The following is a 20,487-nucleotide window of genomic DNA, read 5'->3' as shown; positions in this document are numbered from 1 at the left end:
AGTAACATACGCAAGCGAAACATGGGTGCTCAAAAAGTCAGAAACAGACCTGTTAGAAAGATGGGAGAGAAAAATGCAAAGAGCAATATATGGAGGTGTGAAAATAGAAGGTCAGTGGAGAAGAAGAACCAATAAAGAATTGGAAGAACTATATCAAGAGCCAACGATTACGACGACGATCAAAGCACAGAGAATACGATACTTGGGGCACATAGAGAGAATGGGAAGTAAACGAATGCCAAAAATGGTACTTTCACGAAGACCAATACAAAAGAGGAGGAAAGGCAGGCCAAGGAAAAGATGGAAGGACAGTGTATATGAAGATTTGAAGAAAAGTAACATTGAGAGATGGAAAGAACTAGCATTGGACAGAAGGAGATGGAGAGAGGTTGTGAAGGAGTGTATAAAAAGACTGAAGTGTATTTAAATAAAATTTATAAGTTATGTAAGTTATATTAAGTTATTTACTATATTATTTATGTAATCAGAAATGTGAACATTTTAGCCCTAGGCCTACAAGGCCTGTTGCGCTTAATAAATATAATAAATATAATATATCATGATATAATGAAACCGAAGATATGACACCACGCAGCTCCTAATGTCAAGTGACGTCAATACGTGACGATTCCGACATTTTGTCATTTGTTGTTGTTTGTTTCCATGGTTTGTTTCTGCTATTTATATACAGGTTGTAAGCTTTCAACGATTGTTAGTATTTAATATGTCATCGGGTTTGCAAATACAACATAATTAACAAATTTTTGTTTATTAAAGTTAATAAAAAGTGTTTTGTTAAATGTATTTTATTTTTTATTTAACCCAAAAACCTATTAAGCTTGGAAAGGAAGTATTAAGTTTATGTTGAAATTTAGTATTAATAAAAGTTCTGGATAATAGGTAAGAGACATAGAATAGATCATCTAAGAACCATAGCTACAACCTGTTACGCACAACTTCCCGTTCAAATAAGAAAGAAACTTGACAAAAAGGAATAAGGAGGAGGAGAATAAGGTCACATTGGCAAGAAATGTTAAACATTTAGAAAAACTGGTTGTCATAAACGAGTTCAACTGACTCTACAATATCTCTTTATAGAAAATAATTCTAAAAATGACCATGATTATATATTAGCTACTTCTCAATTAGAACAAAATGAGATCGATAATGAAATAATCTCACAGAATGGTGAAGATGACCATAAAAGAATCGGTAGATATGGCAACAGGAAGATATAACCTAATAAATTGTGATCAAACTAAAAAGTCTTCACAAATTTCCACTGCAGAACAAGTTACAGATGTGATGACCAAACCTCTAACGAAAATAAGATTCCACATCCTCTCAAAGACGGGACTGATGTAGATGCGAAAAACCTTTTTAATAACGGAAAGTGTTGAAATTTAGTAGGTATTATGTAATAAGGTTTTTCTCATTGTATTCAGTGAATGTCATAATTACGTTAGTGTGATAATAATTTTAATGAAAACATCACTATTTTAAGTGAACATTTGCCTATTTTATCTTCAATAAATCCATAATTCAGAAAAGTTTATATCCATTACTTTATCACTACGTTTCGTAAAAAGAAATTTAACGTAAATAATCCGTAATTTTGTTACCAGAATGCTTCCACTCTTCATGTTATCCATAGGTTATTTCAAATTGGCGCCGCTAACTAGTCACGTATTGACGTCATGCGCAAAACCGAACGAATTTGAAACACTTTGGTGTCATATCTCCTAAATTTATTGCATCATGATAATATATTATAAGACAAACAATTTATTTTCTTGGAAGCATAGCTTTCTTACGGCGAGCTACAGTTGGAATGCATTGATCTGAGTGGTAGATCGCGCAGAGGTATGACAAAATAAAAACGCAATGAAACAAGATATCGCGTTACCATACACTTCGTGCGACCACACACTACGTGGGGTAGTAAACGTAGTCCCATGCGTGTTTTTTAATAAAATAAAAAATATAAAATAAATTAAAAAAATAAATTAAAATCAAATAAACTAAGAACCATCGCTCTGTGCGTAGATAATAAGAAATACATGTTTCCCCTCCCTTTCTTCCTCGGTCACAGAGGAAGATTCACCTTAAATACTTACCAATAAAATAATTCGAGAACGGAAACATCCAAACAAATGTCTTGACTGAGACCTTCAGTGGGAGGAGGGTTTTTTATCACAGCCGTTACGGTTTGTACTAAATTATCTAATGGAATGACTCTAATAGCCAAAATTAAATACACTAAGTTATTTTGGCTAGCATTTGGCTCAGGAAGCACCTAAAATATATTATAAAAATAAAATAAAAATGTATACCATTTTTATTCAGTTGCAATGCGAAGGCAAAACAATCTTATTTTTCACTTGGAACAGGGAGCGCAGTCCAGCACTCTCAATCGACGATTTTCGACTCTTATTGGAGTCATCATCGGAGATAGCAGTAATGTTTGCTGTTCAGTATGTACTACTGAATCCAACTAGCAATTATGTTATATTTACTGACAGTAAAAGCGTGGTGGACAGATTAAGTAACATTCAAACAGTCAAACACATAAACCACATTGAATTGAATATACTTAAAACTCTGTTTGAAATTACACAATTAGGAGTAAATGTAACAATTGCCTGGATTAAGGGTCATTCGGGAATAAAAGGTAATGAAATAGTTGACAATTTTGCTAAATCAGCTTATGTGATCGGAGAAAAAATAAACAAAAATTTAATTCCAGCTTCAGATATTGATACTTTTAGCAGACAAAAACTTAAAAATAATTGGCAATTGCATTACAGAGAATGTAATACTGGCTCAAATTTTGCTCATTGTAATCCTAGGATATTCTCAAAAAGATGGTTTTACACAGAATATAACAGACATTTTATAAAGACCATTAATCGGCTGAGAGCCAATCATGCTCTTACGCCATATTACATGCATAGAATCGGCTTGTCAGATACTCCCAACTGTACTTGTGGCAAAATCGGAGATCTAACACATGTCACATTAGAATGTCATTTAAACATAAATAACATAAACGACCTTTATAAGGAATTAAAAGATTTAAAATGTTTTTTCCCAATAAACCTTAATACTTTAATATTTACAAATGATATGGAAATTCTTCATCTCATTTATAAACATATTAAATTATGTAAATACAAGTTGTAAACGTAATATAATAGGCATAATTTGTTAATGTGGTTTGAAAAAATTTAAAAAAAATAATATATAAAAAAAACACATAATAATATAATAACAAAAAAATAATAAATAAAAAAAAAGAAAAATAAATTAGAAACAAAAATAAAAAAAGAATAAAAAAAAAGAAGTAAAAAAAAGTGTTTCGCACAAATTAAAATATATATTAAAAAAACAGTAAAATAATTAAAAAAAAAAACAAAATAAAAAAAAGCTACACAATGTACCAATGTATTTATAAAAATAATATTGTAGAATGTACTTATGTTTAAAAGAAATTTATGACTATGAATCTACAATCAATCACAAACAAGTCTGGCTAATTGGTTCTGCCAAAGCCATTTTTCAAAAAAAAAAAAAAATCATCGGAGAGGCGTAGGCCTGCTGCTCTCTGCTCGAAGTGACCAAACCATGAAAAATGAAATGGACCAATAGGTTTTCAATTTAAAAATCTTTTAGTAATATTTTTAATATTTTTCAATATAATTAATGTTGCTACTAGGATTGAAAACTTTACCTTTCAATTGCCAGATGACGCTAGCCACCTAATCCATACACGTCAGTTGCAGTGTGGGGATAAACTTTCATGGTTTGGTCACTTCGAGCAGAGAGCAGCAGGCCTACGCCTCTCCGATGATGACTCCAATAAGAGTCGAAAATCGTCGATTCAGAGTGCTGGACTGCGCTCCCTGTTCTAAGTTAAAAATAAGATTGTTTTGCATTCTCATTGCAACTGAATAAAAATGGTATACATTTGTATTTTATTTTATATTAGTATTACTCCTATAGAGTAACTAGGTCCATTTTCCGTTGGAACTTTACCAAGCTGCAGACGGGGGTTGTGAATTGCAACTTTTTAGAATTTCCTCTCTTTGTCTTCACTGCAGCATCCATCTGGCTTGCAAATTTTAGAAGCCTTGGACCTGGAGGTGTTACCAGGGAAATGGACCAATAAGTTTTCAATTTAAAAATCTTTTAGTAATATTTTTCAATATTATTAATGTTGCTATTAGGATTGAAAACTTTACCTTTCTAAAATATAATTAACTATTTAGTGGGAAATAAGCCACAATTAAATTGAAAAAATAATTTTATTAACGTTTCGAAGCCCAAATCGGGTTTCGTTGTCAAAATACAAAATACTATTAAAATGAACAAAAATGTTGTTGCTAAGTAAAAAAATTCTTCTAATAATTTATTTAATCTGACTCATTTATATTGGCAATTCAGACGTATATTATACATTTTAAAGTAGAAGACTTTAAAATGATATCGACAATATTTATGAGTTGCATTCCTGGGACGACTTTACTAAAAGATAGTTCATTCGATTATACGAAATCAATCCCAACTCAAGAATATCCGTCACAAAAAATAAAAAAAAAATATTTTTTCAATTTAATTGTGGCTTATTTCCCACTAAATAGTTAATCGTAAAAATGCCACAAGGAAATAGCTTCAGAACAACACTAAAATATAATGTTTATATAGAGATCTCGAAATACAAATAAGGAGATCATGGAGAATGTAAAGCAGAGGTTCCCAAACTATTTTTTCTCGTAGACCACTTTAAAAAATATATTGGTTTCGGTGGACCCCCTGCTGCTACATTGGGGGGGGGGGGGGAGTTAAAATAAGACATTGAAGGTCTTTTTCGTCTTATTTTCTTTTCTCAATATATCATTTTAAGCGATTTTACAGTGATTTGGAATCTATTTAAACAAATTGGCATTTTTTATCGTAATGTATCAATTGAAAAAATAATGTTTTAATGGACCAAGTCGGGAAAACAGTGATTTTAAGACACTTGGTTTTTTAATATATTATTCCCTATGCTTCCTTGAACACTTTACCGACCATCTGGCTACTGAGACAGGTTGCGTTCATTACTGCGCAGCGCACCTGTACAGGTAAATATATCGAATTTAAAATTATTTTAAGACGAAAAATTTTTTTGCTATTACTTTTTAAACATTATTAGAAATATGAATTATAATTGCCAGGCATTTCTGTGGTTGCTAAATATGCGCCAGACGCTATTTTTTATAAATAATAATTGAAAAATTTAAATCCTTTTAGTATGTCTGAAATTTTAATATTATATTATTTACACATAAATAAATGCAAAATTAATTTGCCAGGCATTAATTCGGTTGCATTCACCAGCCAGATGGATTTAAAATCATAAAAATAATGTGTATTTTCAGCAAAACGATCGCTGGTTGGGTTAAGAAACTAGACAAACAAAAGATACGACAATTTCGGGGGTGAATGTTGTCCGCACATGTTATTAAGATGGGTCAGTCACAATAAATTCACAGTTTGTTAACGATTCTTGTCGAGTTTATTTAGTGAAAAGTAATAATTGTGAAACAATATAATGGCAAATAAAATACAATGTGTGTTTTGCAAGGAAAAAAAACGAGAATGTAATAACTTTTGTGGAAGAAATACTGTTACAAGTGTAAAGACGTTTTGAGTGCGCGTATTAAATACAATTTAAAATATAATAATGTATGTACAGTTACCGGACCAAGTGAATACCACTGATGGATACCATAAAAAATGTTACATTTCTTTTGCAGCCTTAATGGCTAAGTATCGTAAAATATCTGACATTAATTCAGTTTTGTCAAATCTTCGTCATACATCAAGTTCTTCGCTGTCAAGTGTGAGTGACACAAGTTATATTATATAATATATATCATAACCAGATAAAATGATGCAAAGTATTTAAAATGTTGACTAAGGTTATAAAAAGTTATAGGTTATACTCACTTAGAATCTACATGCAAGCCACAAAAGTAAAAATAACAGGGTAAAAACCCTTTACAATTGATCCGTCATCGGAACATATGACAAAGATGTGAATTATAACATGGATGATTAAGATATCCAATGTTTTTCGCCCGAGGTACCAATGAGCTCTATCTGACAAGTTCTCATCATGACTGTACGGAAGCAAGTGATTTTGATAACGGAAATTCTGAATGGTGACATGACAGGAATGACAGTTCCACAGGAAGTTATAATTTCCCTGCTGTTTTGTGGTATTTATTGTAAAATTTGTTAAATTAATAACAATAAAAACAGTCGTTCCCACTGTGGTAGATAGTCTGTAAAAATGGAAATAGACTTGATGTAAATGTTAAAATATTGTAATGGAGGAAGTAGGCAAACCACATTACACATAATACAGAAAACTTAATAAACATTATCAAACCCTTTATATGTGATATCTAGGGCTTAGAAAAGCAGTTGTGTGTTTATTTAAAAGTTATCAATTATATTAGAATAATTGGAAGTTGTTATAGTATGTGGAAGTACCGTAAAAATCACTGTGTGGGTGACAAAGATGTAGAACTGTTTTCTGATCTGGGAGGGATATATAATACAAGCTAAGATACATGCCACCATTTCTCAAGATCCCTGCATATCGCCTGGAACTCTAAATTTAAAATCGCGAATAAAGGAGAACTGTTTTTGATCAATATCTCTGCCATATTTAACTTTTAACTTGACAACAAGTGTAAGGACTGAAGTTGTGGAAAATATGATTTCGTATAATTTATTCTATTATAAATTTTTTTGTGCAGTCGATATTTTCCGAGTTATGGGGGAAAGAGTGACAGTTACAGCATAATTATTGAATTATCTCGTTTATTATTAGTTTTATAACAAAAATGTACCTATACAAAAATGGAGAGAGTTAAATTTTATACAATTTTGATTTCTTTAATGTTTTTGCTAAAATCAATATTTATTATATCAATATTATCAATATTTCGCGCTTATGCGCGAGCATAAGCACTGATTGATTTGATAGCAGTGGTTTTTGTTCAATATCTCCGCAATTCTTAACTTTTCGACAAAAATGGTAGGAACTGAAATTAATCCAAATAAATTGTAAAACAAACTAAGTTATCAATCGAAGCAGCGCAGAAAACGACAATAAATATCGCCTCCGTACCACCAGATTGACAACAGGTGGAATACTTTCTTTGGTTACACCTCCTGAGACTTTTACAATTTATAAGTCATACAGGTGCCGAGAAAATTAAGATGAGAGAATTTTAAATAATTCACAACTCATCTACTCAGCATGGTAAAGCTCCAACAAGAAAGATTCCTTAATACTCAAAAGAGTAAATGAATTAAAAATGTATAAACATTCTCAATTTCTTTGCAAAACGAAAATGCAGCAGCTGCATAATACTCTGGTTAAAGCGGAGAGTGCAGGAAGAGTCTATACCGGTTTCCGAACCACTCTTTTAACCAGAGTATTATGCAGCTGCTGCATTTTCGTTTTGCAAAGAAATTGAGAATGTTTATACATTTTTAATTCATTTACTCTTTTGAGTATTAAGGAATCTTTCTTGTTGGAGCTTTACCATGCTGAGTAGATGAGTTGTGAATTATTTAAAATTCTCTCATCTTAATTTTCTCGGCACCTGTATGACTTATAAATTGTAAAAGTCTCAGGAGGTGTAACCAAAGAAAGTATTCCACCTGTTGTCAATCTGGTGGTACGGAGGCGAATTTATTGTCGTTTTCTGAGCTGCTTCGATTGATAACTTAGTTTGTTTTCCGGTAGATGGCCCTAGTTCATCCGTGACATTTCTTTCTTTGCAATTCGGGAAGGCCCTAAGCTATGGTAAATGGTTAAAGCGGAGAGAAGAGGATATGGGTTTACTGATGAGGGGAAAAAGATCTCCGAAACCGGTATAGACTCTTCCTGCACTCTCCGCTTTAACCAGAGTATTATGCAGCTGCTGCATTTTCGTTTTGCAAAGAAATTGAGAATGTTTATACATTTTCAAATAAATTGTGTTTACAATAATTATTATAATTTTCTTAACCATTTTTTCGTATGATCGATATTTTCCGAATTAATTGTACTTACAGTAGACGCCTATATTTTTGACTCTCTTTTTTTTGAATTGTAAAACGATACAAATTCTTTTAACCACTTAAAGTTCTGTGTTTTGGCTATTTGTTGGCAAATTTTCAGTCAAATCTAAAGACATGTGTTTTGGGAATGGAGGAAAATGTAAAAACGGTATTTTAACGTTTTTTACACTAAAATTTGATCAAAAACTTGCTTTTTAAACAAAATAACTTGTTATGATGGATTATAATAACATTTTTGAGTCACTACTATTAAAATATTATTTTTTCCATTGATATTTTACAATAAAAAAATGCAAATTTTTTAAATAAATACCAAATCGCTATAAAATTTTCGTGGACCCCCACTTGCAACTTGTGAACCCCCATTTTTAATTCACGCCAACGTAGACCCCCGTTGAGTCCCTCGTGGACCCCTGGGGGTCCACCTGGACCACTTTGGGAATCACTGATGTAAAGTATCCAGACGATACCTATTACTGTTTCTACTACTTGAGTGATTCCGAAGAACCTCCTAGAAAACATAAAAAAGCTGAGTCTCAATGAACATTATAAGACCAACACTATAAGACCATGCAGAAAGCCTCTCGACCTCCAGGTACGTACGAAAATTTTTGGGAGATACTCCAGCATACCAAGTCACTTAGGGCTCGATAACACGGAAAGAGTCCCACCAGAGCTCAATCCTTTTGATACCGTAGGTATCTGGGATGAGGGAATTTTCCCCTCAAAAGGAGTGTGACCATATGAATAAATCTGGAATATTTTACATAATGTATTAGGCGGAACTTAATAATAAGGCATAATCAGTTAGAATACATAGAGTTCGCAGACGACATTTGTGTCCTAACAAAACATATCAACCATATGCAGAATGAGGTTGACAAGCTTGCAAAATACTCCATTGTAATGGTACTTATGATAAATATCCAAAAACGAAACTATTAAAAAATAGATAACTCTTAAAAAAAGGTGGTAGAAAAAAGAATGCTAAAGGCACAACATGCATATAACTCCTTACAGAAAATCTGGGGCACACGCAATATATCAGAATTAACCAAAATCAAAATATTTAACAGTTGCATTAAGAGTATATTATTGTAGGTCGCATAATCTTGGGAGACAGGAAAACACAACTAGCAAAAAATAACAAACCTTAATAAATAAATCCATGAGAAAAATCCTAAAAATATACTGACCTGATAAAATAACAAACACAGAACTATGGAGAAGAACAAAACAAGAGAAAATAACAGTCACGATTAAAAGAATGAAATGGAAATATATTGGACATACACTAAGGCACTAAGGAAATACCAATTTAATATAACCAGACAGGCACTCGAATAAGGTGGAGAAAACAGGAGGAAGAGCAGATAATAGCAGAGAGGTCAAACAGAGAGCCAGAAATAGAGAGAAATTGAAAAAACTTGCAGAGAAAATTTCGAAAGAATAAAACAGAAGAAATGCGCTGATCCAGCCAATCAGTCATCTGCGACTTTTGGCTAAGAAACGAAAGAGCGTCCAATACTCCATTAAATTTTTTTCGCACCTAAAAATTGTTTTCTTCTGCGGTGCAAAAAAAATCGTTCTACTAAAAATTTGGTCATTTTTGATGTTTCGAATTTCCTAAACCTGTTGTCCGATTTAAGTGAATTTTTACCACGTTGTAGCCTTATTCATTGACAATATCTCTGTAATAATATTGTTGCTAGACAGTCAAACTATCATTGTATACCGGGTGTACGAATCAAACTGTGTTTTTTTCTCAAAGTTCGCATCACCCTGTGGACTATTCTGACATTTATAAAATACTGAAATTAAAACCCAACTTTACCCTCAGGTTTTCTTAACATTTTGTCTTTCGATTCATTCGCTTATGTTGGATAATAAAAAAGTTAGGTACTTTAACAACTGGCCATGTTCGTCATCAGTACAGGGTGTTTCTAAAATATTTGCACAAAATTTTAAGGGGTTATTGTACATGAGAAAATAATGACAATTTGCTTTATAATCATATGTCCGCAAACGCTTCGTTTCCGAGATAAGGGATGTTCAATCTTTTTTACAAACTGATGATTTACTTATTGCTTTAAAACCAGTTGAGATGTGCAAATCAAATTTGGTGGGTTTTAAGACGTAGTTATTGCACATTTTTTGACATACAATTAAGAATTTAATATTTACCAGTGGCGCGCAAACGGGTATTATGACCGATAATATTACCCGTACGCACGCCAATGGTAAATATAAAATTCTTAATTGTATGTCAAAAAATGTGCAATAACTACGTTTTAAAACCCACCGAACTTGATCTGCATATCTCAACTGGTTTTAAAGCAATAAATAAATCGTCAGTTTGTAAAAAAGAAATTGAACATCCCGTATCTCGGAAACGAAGCGATTGCGGACATATGATTATAAAACAAATTGTCATTATTTTCTCATGTAAAATTACCCCTTAAAGTTTGTCGCACTTATTTAGAAACACCCTGTACTGATGACGAACATGGCCAGTTGTTAAAGTACCTAACTTTTTTATTATTCAACATAAGCGAATGAATCGAAATACAGAATGTTAAGAAAACCTGAGGCTGTAGTTGGGTTTTAATTACAGTATTTTATAAATGCTAAAATAGACCACAGGGTGATGCGAACTTTGAGAAAAAAACATAGTTTGATTCGTACACCCGGTATACAATAACAGTGTAACTGTCTAGCAACAATATTATTACATCGATATTGTCAATGGATAAGGCGATAACGTGGTAAAAAATCACTTAAATCGGACAACAGGTTTAGGAAATTCGAAACATCAAAAATTACCAAATTTTTAGTGGATCGATTTTTTTGCACCGCAGTGTATTACCTATAGAACTTTTCACAAAGAACATTTAAAAATTAATTAATAATAAAACTTCAATTATGCTTACCGTTTTAACACTACTAAATGGATTTCTCCGCTCATACCAAGCTACTGAAATCGCTGCTAAGAAGCTAGTACTGTGATGCACAGAAATAGGACTTAAAAATTCTAGTAGCTGTTGCTTGACAATCTTAGAATTGCCGTATACTCCATTATAATCATTCTCCAGATTGACAATAGTTTGCCACAACTTGGCAACACTGGAGATTATCCTAGGCATATGACTAAGTATAGTTTTCCGCGCACTTTGGTAGTGATCCGAGTTTTGCTTCGAAGAAAAGTTTATGTCACTGCCCAAAGGCGAGAAAAACACGTTAAACAAGTTGTTGATGATTTCTCCCGGATTCGTCAATGGTGTAGTCGAGTTTGTCGGTACATTTTGGTTGACTGTTTGGGAGGAATCCAAGAGGCAATAATGGCAAAGCATCGTTAGAGCTTCTAGTTGTGTCACCGCATAATCTGAACATAATTCGTTCTCTAACTCAGGCATGTTATAGTTTGTTGCAATCTTCTCCACATTATCGCAGATCTGGTGAATCACACTGATGGAGATTTGTTTCAGGTTGTCTCCGAAGTAAGGAAGACACGAGGTTATCATGTACAACCAATTTTCATGAAGATACTTGATACTTTGCTGTCGCAAAGCACTCATTACTGCTGATAAGAAAATTTGTTGCTGCGGTATCAATACTATTGAAGAATTCACTTCACCATTTGTTGAAGACTCACCAGAACCTTTACGGGAGAACACTTTATGTTCAAGTATAATTAACGAGTTGATTAACCGTAATATTTGCAGCTGATAAGCTTCTACATGTTCCCCAATTCTATTGTTATTATCACAAAGTTGAAAGTTGTTGTAAGCTAAAATTTCTTCAGCAAATGTCATCTCATCGTCAAAATTTCTTACTGAAATTAATAGACAATTCAGAAGAATCTTTTGAAGTTTGCACTTGACTAAAAGATCAGCTATGTAGCTTGAAAATCCCTTTGAATTCTCCGCTACCATTATAATTAATTTCTTCATTATAATATTCAAAATGTCTAAACTTTCAAGTTGAATCTTTAGATTATTGTTCATTTCTTCAGTTATTAACGAAGAATCGTCTAAAAAAGGGAAGAATGTTCTTGAATAGTTCAGACATATTATAATAATCACATCCAGGAACATGTATCCTCTGTAGAAATTAACATAGTCGTTACTAAGATCTCCAGTAAATCCATAACCAAGGAGGGATTTCCGGTGTCTGGCAAGAAGATTTAAGATTTCGTTACTTTTAAGATCCTTGATTCCACTAGTTGCGAGACATTTAATAAACAGTTGGGGATTGGAATTGATGCAGTTCTTCAACGTTTGCAGACCGTAGATTATTTGGTTCGAATCGAAGATTTCGTAATACAAACATAGATGCGAATGAATCGGATAGAGCGCAACGTTTTTGGGCGTTTGCTGATTCATTTTCCTTAAATCTAAGTCTGTAGGTCGGATAGCAGCGCCATCTATGTCGTCGTCGATGTACTCTGAACATACTCTATCGATAATTTCGTTTAATATCTCGCCAACTATGATTTTTTCTTCGTTTTTTCTAAAGAAGTCTTCAGCGCTTTTACTAATTTCCAATTCAGAACTTGCATGTAAGTTATCTGAGTCGGAGATACAGTAGGACCAACTTTGTACTAGAGAACTTTCCATGTCTGTTGTTTTTGCGGCATTAATGTGTTCATCGAAGCTTTGAGATTTCGGAATTTTTGTCACATTCACACCATCATTAACAGCTTCCACCACCCCATCTGCAATTGGCTCTATACTTTCTAATATAGCTCTGTAGTCTCTGTCGTTCGACAGTTCTAAACTACTTTTGTTTTTGAGGCTATCGAAACCAGAGTCTCTTTCTCCATTGGTTAACCGTTCTGGTGTATAGCACTTACTCAAAGAATCGTCATAGCTTGTTGGGCTTTCATTACTAGAAGATATACTTTCGAGTGAGGAGTTTGAGTCTCTTTTCGTGTAAGAACCATCCAAACCAGTTGGATAGATTTCTTTGGAGCTTAAAGGATTGATGATTAACTTTACGTTTTTGGGAGTCTTTTCAGATTTAGGAGAATTGGTCACTCCTTTAAAGTCTCTATTTTTTCTAGTTACAACGTTATTGGAGTCTTCGTTAATACTCGTAGTCATATTTATCACAGAAGAGGAATACCTTTTACCAGCTTTTGAGAACGTAAACCATCGTTTCTTGGAGGGTCTTGGGCTGGGACTGTCTGTCACATGGTACATTATGTTGCCGTTGACATTGCTGACGGCGTAGATCTTCTTTGATTGGATATTATCCATCCTGGTGTGTTCGTCTTTGGTTATATCGCTTTGGGAATCCGAGTCTGCTATATTGACGTGGCGTATTGAAACTCTTGCGGTATTGGAGGCTAGTAGTTTCAATAATATAGGATTTATTATTCTAGCAATATCGTTGTGTAGTAGACTGTGGGTTAAAAATGATTCTGATATTAGCTGTAGATTTGGGGTTTCTTTGTTTTGGAGGTTGTCCAGGATTTTCAAAAGTGACCTACAAAATAGAACAATATTAGTATAGAAGAAGACAATGAATATAAAGAGTTTATCATACCTGTCAAAATTTCTTATATTTGGTTTATTTGGAGACGTTTTAATGTTCAAGTCTCTCCCCAAATGCCACAAGAGAAAAAATTGTTTAATAGCTAGTACGTTTATATTTTCGTGGGTCAGATATGTGTTGATTACATTTTCCACGAACATCGTATTGTCGAATATATTGTGTATTTGATATAGCAGCGTGACGCATAACATAAGCTGGTTTTGATTACTTAAAGTTCCTAAAAGTTTCCATAATATTTGGCACATTTCCTGAAAGAAAAAAGTAGATTCATAAGGAAAAATTTCCTGTAACTGGCTGTATACAATTAATTACAAAAATTGAAGAAAATCTTCTATGTAAAAGGAATATTTATTTAAAACCCGAATAAAAGGCTACATTAAAAGACAGAACGTTTTCGCTCTAAAGAGAGCATCATCAGTGTTCTAAGTCTAAAATAAGTACAACCGTAATTAGTGAAGACAAGAGTAAGAAATTTAAACCTTTCTATCTTGGTCAACCTTTAAATTTTTTACTCTTGTCTTCACTAATTATGGTTGTACTTATTTTAGGCTTAGAACACTGATGCTGCTCTCTTTAGAGCGAAAACGTTCTGTCTTTTAATGTAGCCCTTTATTGGGGTTTTAAATAAATATACCTTTTACACAGAAGATTTTCTTCAATTTTTTAAAAAAGTAGATAATGATAGGATTAAAAATGTAAACGTTACCTCCGCTATACAGTGGCCCTTTTGAATTATATACAGGGTGGTGAATTGGAAAACGGCCCATAGGAAACTCAATGTAAAATTTTAAACTGTTGAATTCCTGCTTCCCTAACATCAAAAGACATGAGAAACTATTTGTAGAGGATTGAAATCTTTATTGAAAACAATTGTTAAAATTGTTCTACGAATTAAACACATTCCAAAATTTTGTAAAATATAATAAATTTTATCAATGTATTTGCCAAATTTAGGCCACACACAGTTAAAAAATGTGTATAAGGTTGCCTTCGGTCACAATGAAATTATTATATTAACAATATTTTGAACTGTCAGTATTTTTATTTTATCGTTTTTATTGTTTAAAAAACAATAAAGTCGAAAATATGTCCTCAGTTAAGGAGAACGTAGTAATAAATAAAGATGTTTTATTCAGTCAATAGTTTGCGTACTGTCAGAAATAGTAACGTGTGGCCTTACTTTTACGCACTTACTTAGGTATGGCAAATGTATTCTATTTTTCAAAATTTTGGACTCTGTTTAAATCGTAGAACAATTTTAACTTTTGTTTTTAATACAGATTTTAATCCTCTACAAATAGTTTCTCATGACTTTTGATGTAAAATAATTAGGGAAGCAGGAATTCAACAATTTAGAATTTTACATTGAGTTTCCTATGGCCTGTTTTCAAATTCACTACCCGGTATACACCTAAATATAGCAGTCACAGTCAATAGAAGTTTTTTTTTCTTTAACTACTTCAATTCCGTTTAAGTTTAAACCCGTTGTGTAATATAAACAACGTTCAAATATCGCCCAAGAATCTTTATAATGCCTGACGATCGGTTACAAATAACCGAACGCCCCGATTTCATCTCATTTCGTAGTTGGTTGTCGCAATGGCCGCTGACGTCATTTTATAAGTTTTCTTGAGTACAGTTCAGTGGTGAAAAAAACCCACGCTTGTGGTAAGTTAGTAATTTTTTTGCCGCCAATTCATTTAAACATGATACAAAGCAAGGTTTTACTTTCATTCCCACGGTTTTTTTAATGCACTTTTCTGAGTGCCCTTCAATTCACCGCTGGTCGATCTTGAATGATTGTAAATATTTCAAATAGACGATTCTTGTTTTTTTTTGCGGTTAATTAGGGGCAGTTCGTTTAACTTTCATTGTTTTGGTCTCCAGTTTTATTTACTAATATTCTCAAGAAATTGTAGTTTGATACTTTCTCAATTTTAGTGCCATTTATACTAATTCGCGTTGGATACATCATGTTCTTACTGAAGACCATATACTTGGTTTTGTGGACACTGATTTTTTATGTTTAGACATTGATAAAGTCAGGTAATGTGCCATTTTTGTTGGTTTACCAAACACTTTCTTTTAACCGGGCAACTCCGGTCCGTTGGGCCCACAACTATTCTTGAATGTACTATTCATATTTACCCATATATTTCTAATATTCTGTTTTGATTTTTTATTAAAGTTAAATTTAAATTATCTAGATTAAAAAAAAGGTGCTACTATAGTATGCGGTCTACCTCGAGGGTGCGATCTACCCGAAGGATTTGCACAAAATAATGAAATGCAAGAAAACTTTTGTAGAAAAAAATATTTATTCACAAGTAATAAACATTTGGAGCCAAATAAAGACTTACTTAATAAATAAATAAAAACTTTTGTAAATGTACCAGGCCATTTTATTTGAAAAGAGGGGTTGATGTTTACGCACACCGCACACCCTGGAAAAAGATTACGGTGTTGTTGTCTTTCATTATTGTGTGAAAACCCTTCTGAGAAAAGATTATGGTAATTAGCAGCTTATGTATAAGTACCGACAAAAACAATCTTTACAAAATGAATAAAACGCATAAGTCAGAAGAATATTATTATTTTACTTTTACAAATTAATACTTTGTCATATCAATTTACGATTTTAGTTGGGACTAAGTCACAAGATTAGCTAATTCCCAACTAGAATAGAAAATCGATATGACAAATTAAATTATTATTAAGCATTAGGTTAAAACAAACAATAATAACAATACAAATAGATTGTCATTTATTTATTTTTAGGGGCTCAGATGTCGACACTAACATCGATATCAAACGATTAATAGGCTGAACGGCAAAATATATCTCGTCGATTTAGTTTTAAGATAAAAATTCATAAAAATAATATAAATATATCGATTCATGATTTTTTAATAAACTAAGTACTTTACAACTAAAAAGAAGTTTCTTAGGTACTCACCTCTATTACAACGGTGTTCTCTTCAATATACTTGACATATATTACATCTAAAATACCCGTAATTAAAATGTTTGTATTACAATCTATTTTCCTACTACATATGGAATTATTCGCAAGGCTGAAAATCTCCAAAAGTGTGTTCATGGCTGTCAGCTGGTTTTCTCTTGAAGAGTCTTTGCAGCAGGCCACCTAAACAATTCAAATTTAAACTACAATTAATAATTATTGTCTTTATATTATTTGGTAGTTGATTTTCAAACATCAATACAACGTTTGACTACATATAGAGCAATATCAGAAAAGAATAGTAACAGATAGAATGGGATGGATGGAAACATGGGTTAAAGACGCCATAAGTGTACCGTTCAAATTTCACCAATAATCGCTACGTATATGGGGTAAAACTGCAGTTTTCTAGGATTTTTAAAAACGGTACCGTCGAACGGAACAATACAAAACTTTCAATAAATATATCGGAATCGGAGGAACTGCGCAGTTTTATCGATACATGTTCTTCATATATCTTAGTTCTTTAAAAGTGTAGGCGCAAAATTTCTGGCTAATACTTTTTAAATGCATTCATTTTTTTCGAATACTGAGAAAACTAATAAGAATTTTTGAAAAATTTAAACGCAGAATGAACATTGCATTATTACCGAGGGCCGAAAATCTCTGAAAACTTCTATAACGTTTATTTTAATAAGTTACAGGGGTGGAAATTTAGTGTCACTTTTTGATTTAAAAAATCTTATTCAAAAGAAATTTTTTGTTTATTCTAAGGGACTTTCGGCCCTCGGTAATAATGTAATCTTTCATTCTGCGTTTAAACTTTTTAAAAATATTTATTAGATTTCTCAGGATTCGAAAAAATGTATGAATTTAAAAAGCGTTGGTCCGAAATTTTGCGCCTACGCTCTTCTATATAAAATAAAAATGTGGTCTTGCGAATCGCTGGAACAATTTATAGTATGTACCAATGTACCATAGCATTATAGTTTGTAGCAATGTACCATAGTGAACCTTGCTTGTGGAATATAAAAGATAAAAAATAATTTATTTCGAAATTGATTCAACATTGGAGCATTGTGGACTCCAATGCTAATAAAGCTGGCATTACGAAGAAAATAAACAACATTCGTTCAACGTAAAAAAAGGAATGTGAGAAGGGAAGAAGAAGAAAGAATGTAAGTCAAAGAAGTCTAGAGGGGAACCGATGAAGTTTACGTACCAAAACTACGGCATTTTTCGTAGTCGTCACTCGAAGCCATCGCGAACAATGAAAATTACTCTTGAAAATGTTGATTGCGTGATTAACATCCAGAAAGTAACAATGAGAAAAGATCGTGTGAAACGAAAATCAAGATAAAGCTACTCTATAGTATAGTGTACTTTTACTTAAATATGCTCTATACTAACCACAATAAGAGATTCCACCCAAGTTGGCAATTTTGATTCTTCTTCAGCAATCAGTAAGTTTGGAAAAGCGGAAAACTCTAACAAAATATTCGAGGCTATTCCCATTGCTCTTTCATAGTCACTTTCACTTTTCCTCGACGTTGCATTAGAGAGTGACAATATTTTATTTTTTGTTATAAAGTTGCTGATGTCGATTGGATTAAAATCACATTTGTAGTTTTCTTGCAAACGGGCACCTACAACATGAAAAATAATTATTTGTGTTTTCATTATTTTCTTAAATTAAATGTGTAATTAATTTTTTGCCGAAAAAACCCTCTTTGTTCAGTTATTATTTTTTGAAACTTCTCCATGTCTAACCTGTGTATACTTATGGGCATTTTCAAGAAATGTTATAAACTTATGAACTCGGCTTCTACGGGAAGATCCATAAACTACGTCGTAAAATTTTTGGACTTTTTAATACCCTCTCCCCCTTCCGTCGTAAAGCGTCGTTTACAGTTGACCCCCCCTCCTACCGACGTCGCAATTGCAACTCATGACCCCCTCCCTATTTAGTGATTTTTGAAGTTATACTTCTTTAGGCGCGATTGAGAGTAAAATTTTTCATAAATCTCCGCGCATGCGCACACAGACAGTATGACGTTTAGTTGCTAATCTTTCAAATTATATATCAGCGCAAATAAGCCATTAAAATAATATATTAGTGTTTTTTAGTAAATGTATTATTTATTATAATTTTTGTGTCTTTGAATTTGTCTTCATTGGGCGTAAAATAATAAAATATCTATTTTTATATTTCACTTGTCACCGTTATGTGTAATTATGTATATTCGAAACGTCAATAACACGTGCCTTGATAGCCTGGTTGGTAGAGCATTGGACCAGAGATCGAGAGATCGCGAGATAGCGGGTTCAAATCCCGGACGATTCATATATTTTTTTTATTTTTGGCATTGTTTTGGTTAATTTTTGGTAATTATTGTTAATTTTTTGTATTGTAACTGTTAAGTATATTTATTTCGTTGAAATTATATGATAGAAGTATAACTTCTTACGTGCGTACAAAGTGCACACACATTCTTTTTTTTTAATTCCATGTTATTTCTTTTTTTTTTTTGAAAAGTTAGCTATCAAAGTTTATTTAGGAATGTATCCAAATCAGTATTACTATGTAGCTCATTAATATCCGCGTACTTTTTTCTCTCAATTCACTGTACAACTAATAATTAGCTTTATAGCAAAAGACAATACTTTCATCGGAGTTCCTATGCTTTCTTAACTGCATCGTATAAATCTTGATACTTATTTTGTTTTGATTTCAATACCATTTCTTGTATTCAGTATAAATACAATGTGCTAACTAAATAAAATAGAATATCTTATTTCTATTCATTCTTGTAGAATAATTGTTTCACACAGACTATTCAGTAAATAAATGGACAAATTAATATTTATTGCTTCCAGACATTATTCTGTATAGAAGCGTTTGTTTAAATAAATAGAACAATGTTTTATTGTTTGTTATTCTGTACAAAACTGCTAGGCAATATTATTAAGGCCGTGAGTGATAAAAACGAAATGAAAAGTATGCGATAAAAGTAATATACCTACTAATTCTTTTTAATCCTACAATAGGGTATATTTTTTATATTCGTGAACATCAAACGACGTCGAATGTGCACTCATGGCCCCCTTCCCCTGTAGTATACCGTCGTAATAAGCAAAGACCCCCTCCCCCTTTTCAACGATGTAGTTTATGGATGTTCCCTACTATAATTTATACCTTTATTATTTTATTTTTTATATATTTACACATTATGAATTTGTAGATCTGTTTTTACCTTTTTCTTCAAAACATATCTAATGTATTGATCTGTGGTAGGTTAATCGAAAAAACAACGAAGCGTGAAAAGACATTATAGAACCGTCGACAAGATGCAGACACCAACAAAAAGCGTCAAAACGATTATAAAACAGTAAACAACTCATCTAAGAGCATGTATGTATGACTAATAGAAAAAACAACGAAGCCTAAAAAACCTTTAAAGTACTAGTACATTTGGGAAGAGCAAAAATAAGCATTTTTTCAAAAAAATTTTCTCAGAACCTTTATTAAAAATGAACATAAAACTTTTTACATATTAATATATATTTCTTAAAGAATACAAAAAATGTATCTTTTTTTATTTGTGTACTTAAATTAATATTGTAGAGGGCGCCAAAGTCGAGGCCTTTAAAAAAGTAGCTCCGATGGCGGACAGTTAATCTCAGGATTGGGATCTCCGAAACAAAAAAATCGGACGGCATTTGAAAAATTAAGGTTTCTTACGTGATAATTTACCACAATTAGTGAAAAATTCCGCAAAAAAAAAATTACGGAAATTTGAAAAAATTCGCCCGTTTTTCTTCAGTTTTTATGGTTAAAAATTATT

At 32.3% G+C, this 20,487-nt stretch overlaps 1 protein-coding gene across 1 annotated transcript in view; it reads right to left on the bottom strand.

The window, feature by feature from the left end:
- LOC114327250 (protein dopey-1 homolog) overlaps nucleotides 1-20,487 on the bottom strand; it is a 192,677-nt gene that overhangs the window by 41,631 nt on the left and 130,559 nt on the right. Inside the window, exons 7-11 of the mRNA XM_050655412.1 lie at nucleotides 18,053-18,288; nucleotides 16,637-16,825; nucleotides 13,672-13,928; nucleotides 11,055-13,611; nucleotides 2,118-2,296 (exon numbers count right to left, since the gene is read on the bottom strand). Of these exons, the coding sequence (XP_050511369.1) occupies nucleotides 2,118-2,296; nucleotides 11,055-13,611; nucleotides 13,672-13,928; nucleotides 16,637-16,825; nucleotides 18,053-18,288 (3,418 nt within the window). The remainder of the gene's footprint in view (nucleotides 1-2,117; nucleotides 2,297-11,054; nucleotides 13,612-13,671; nucleotides 13,929-16,636; nucleotides 16,826-18,052; nucleotides 18,289-20,487) is intronic.

Source organism: Diabrotica virgifera, chromosome 7, assembly GCF_917563875.1.
Source record: "Diabrotica virgifera virgifera chromosome 7, PGI_DIABVI_V3a".
NCBI classification, from domain to species: Eukaryota; Metazoa; Arthropoda; class Insecta; order Coleoptera; family Chrysomelidae; genus Diabrotica; species Diabrotica virgifera.
Note: the sequence above shows the minus strand (reverse complement) of the source record. Positions and strands in the feature narration are given on the sequence as shown.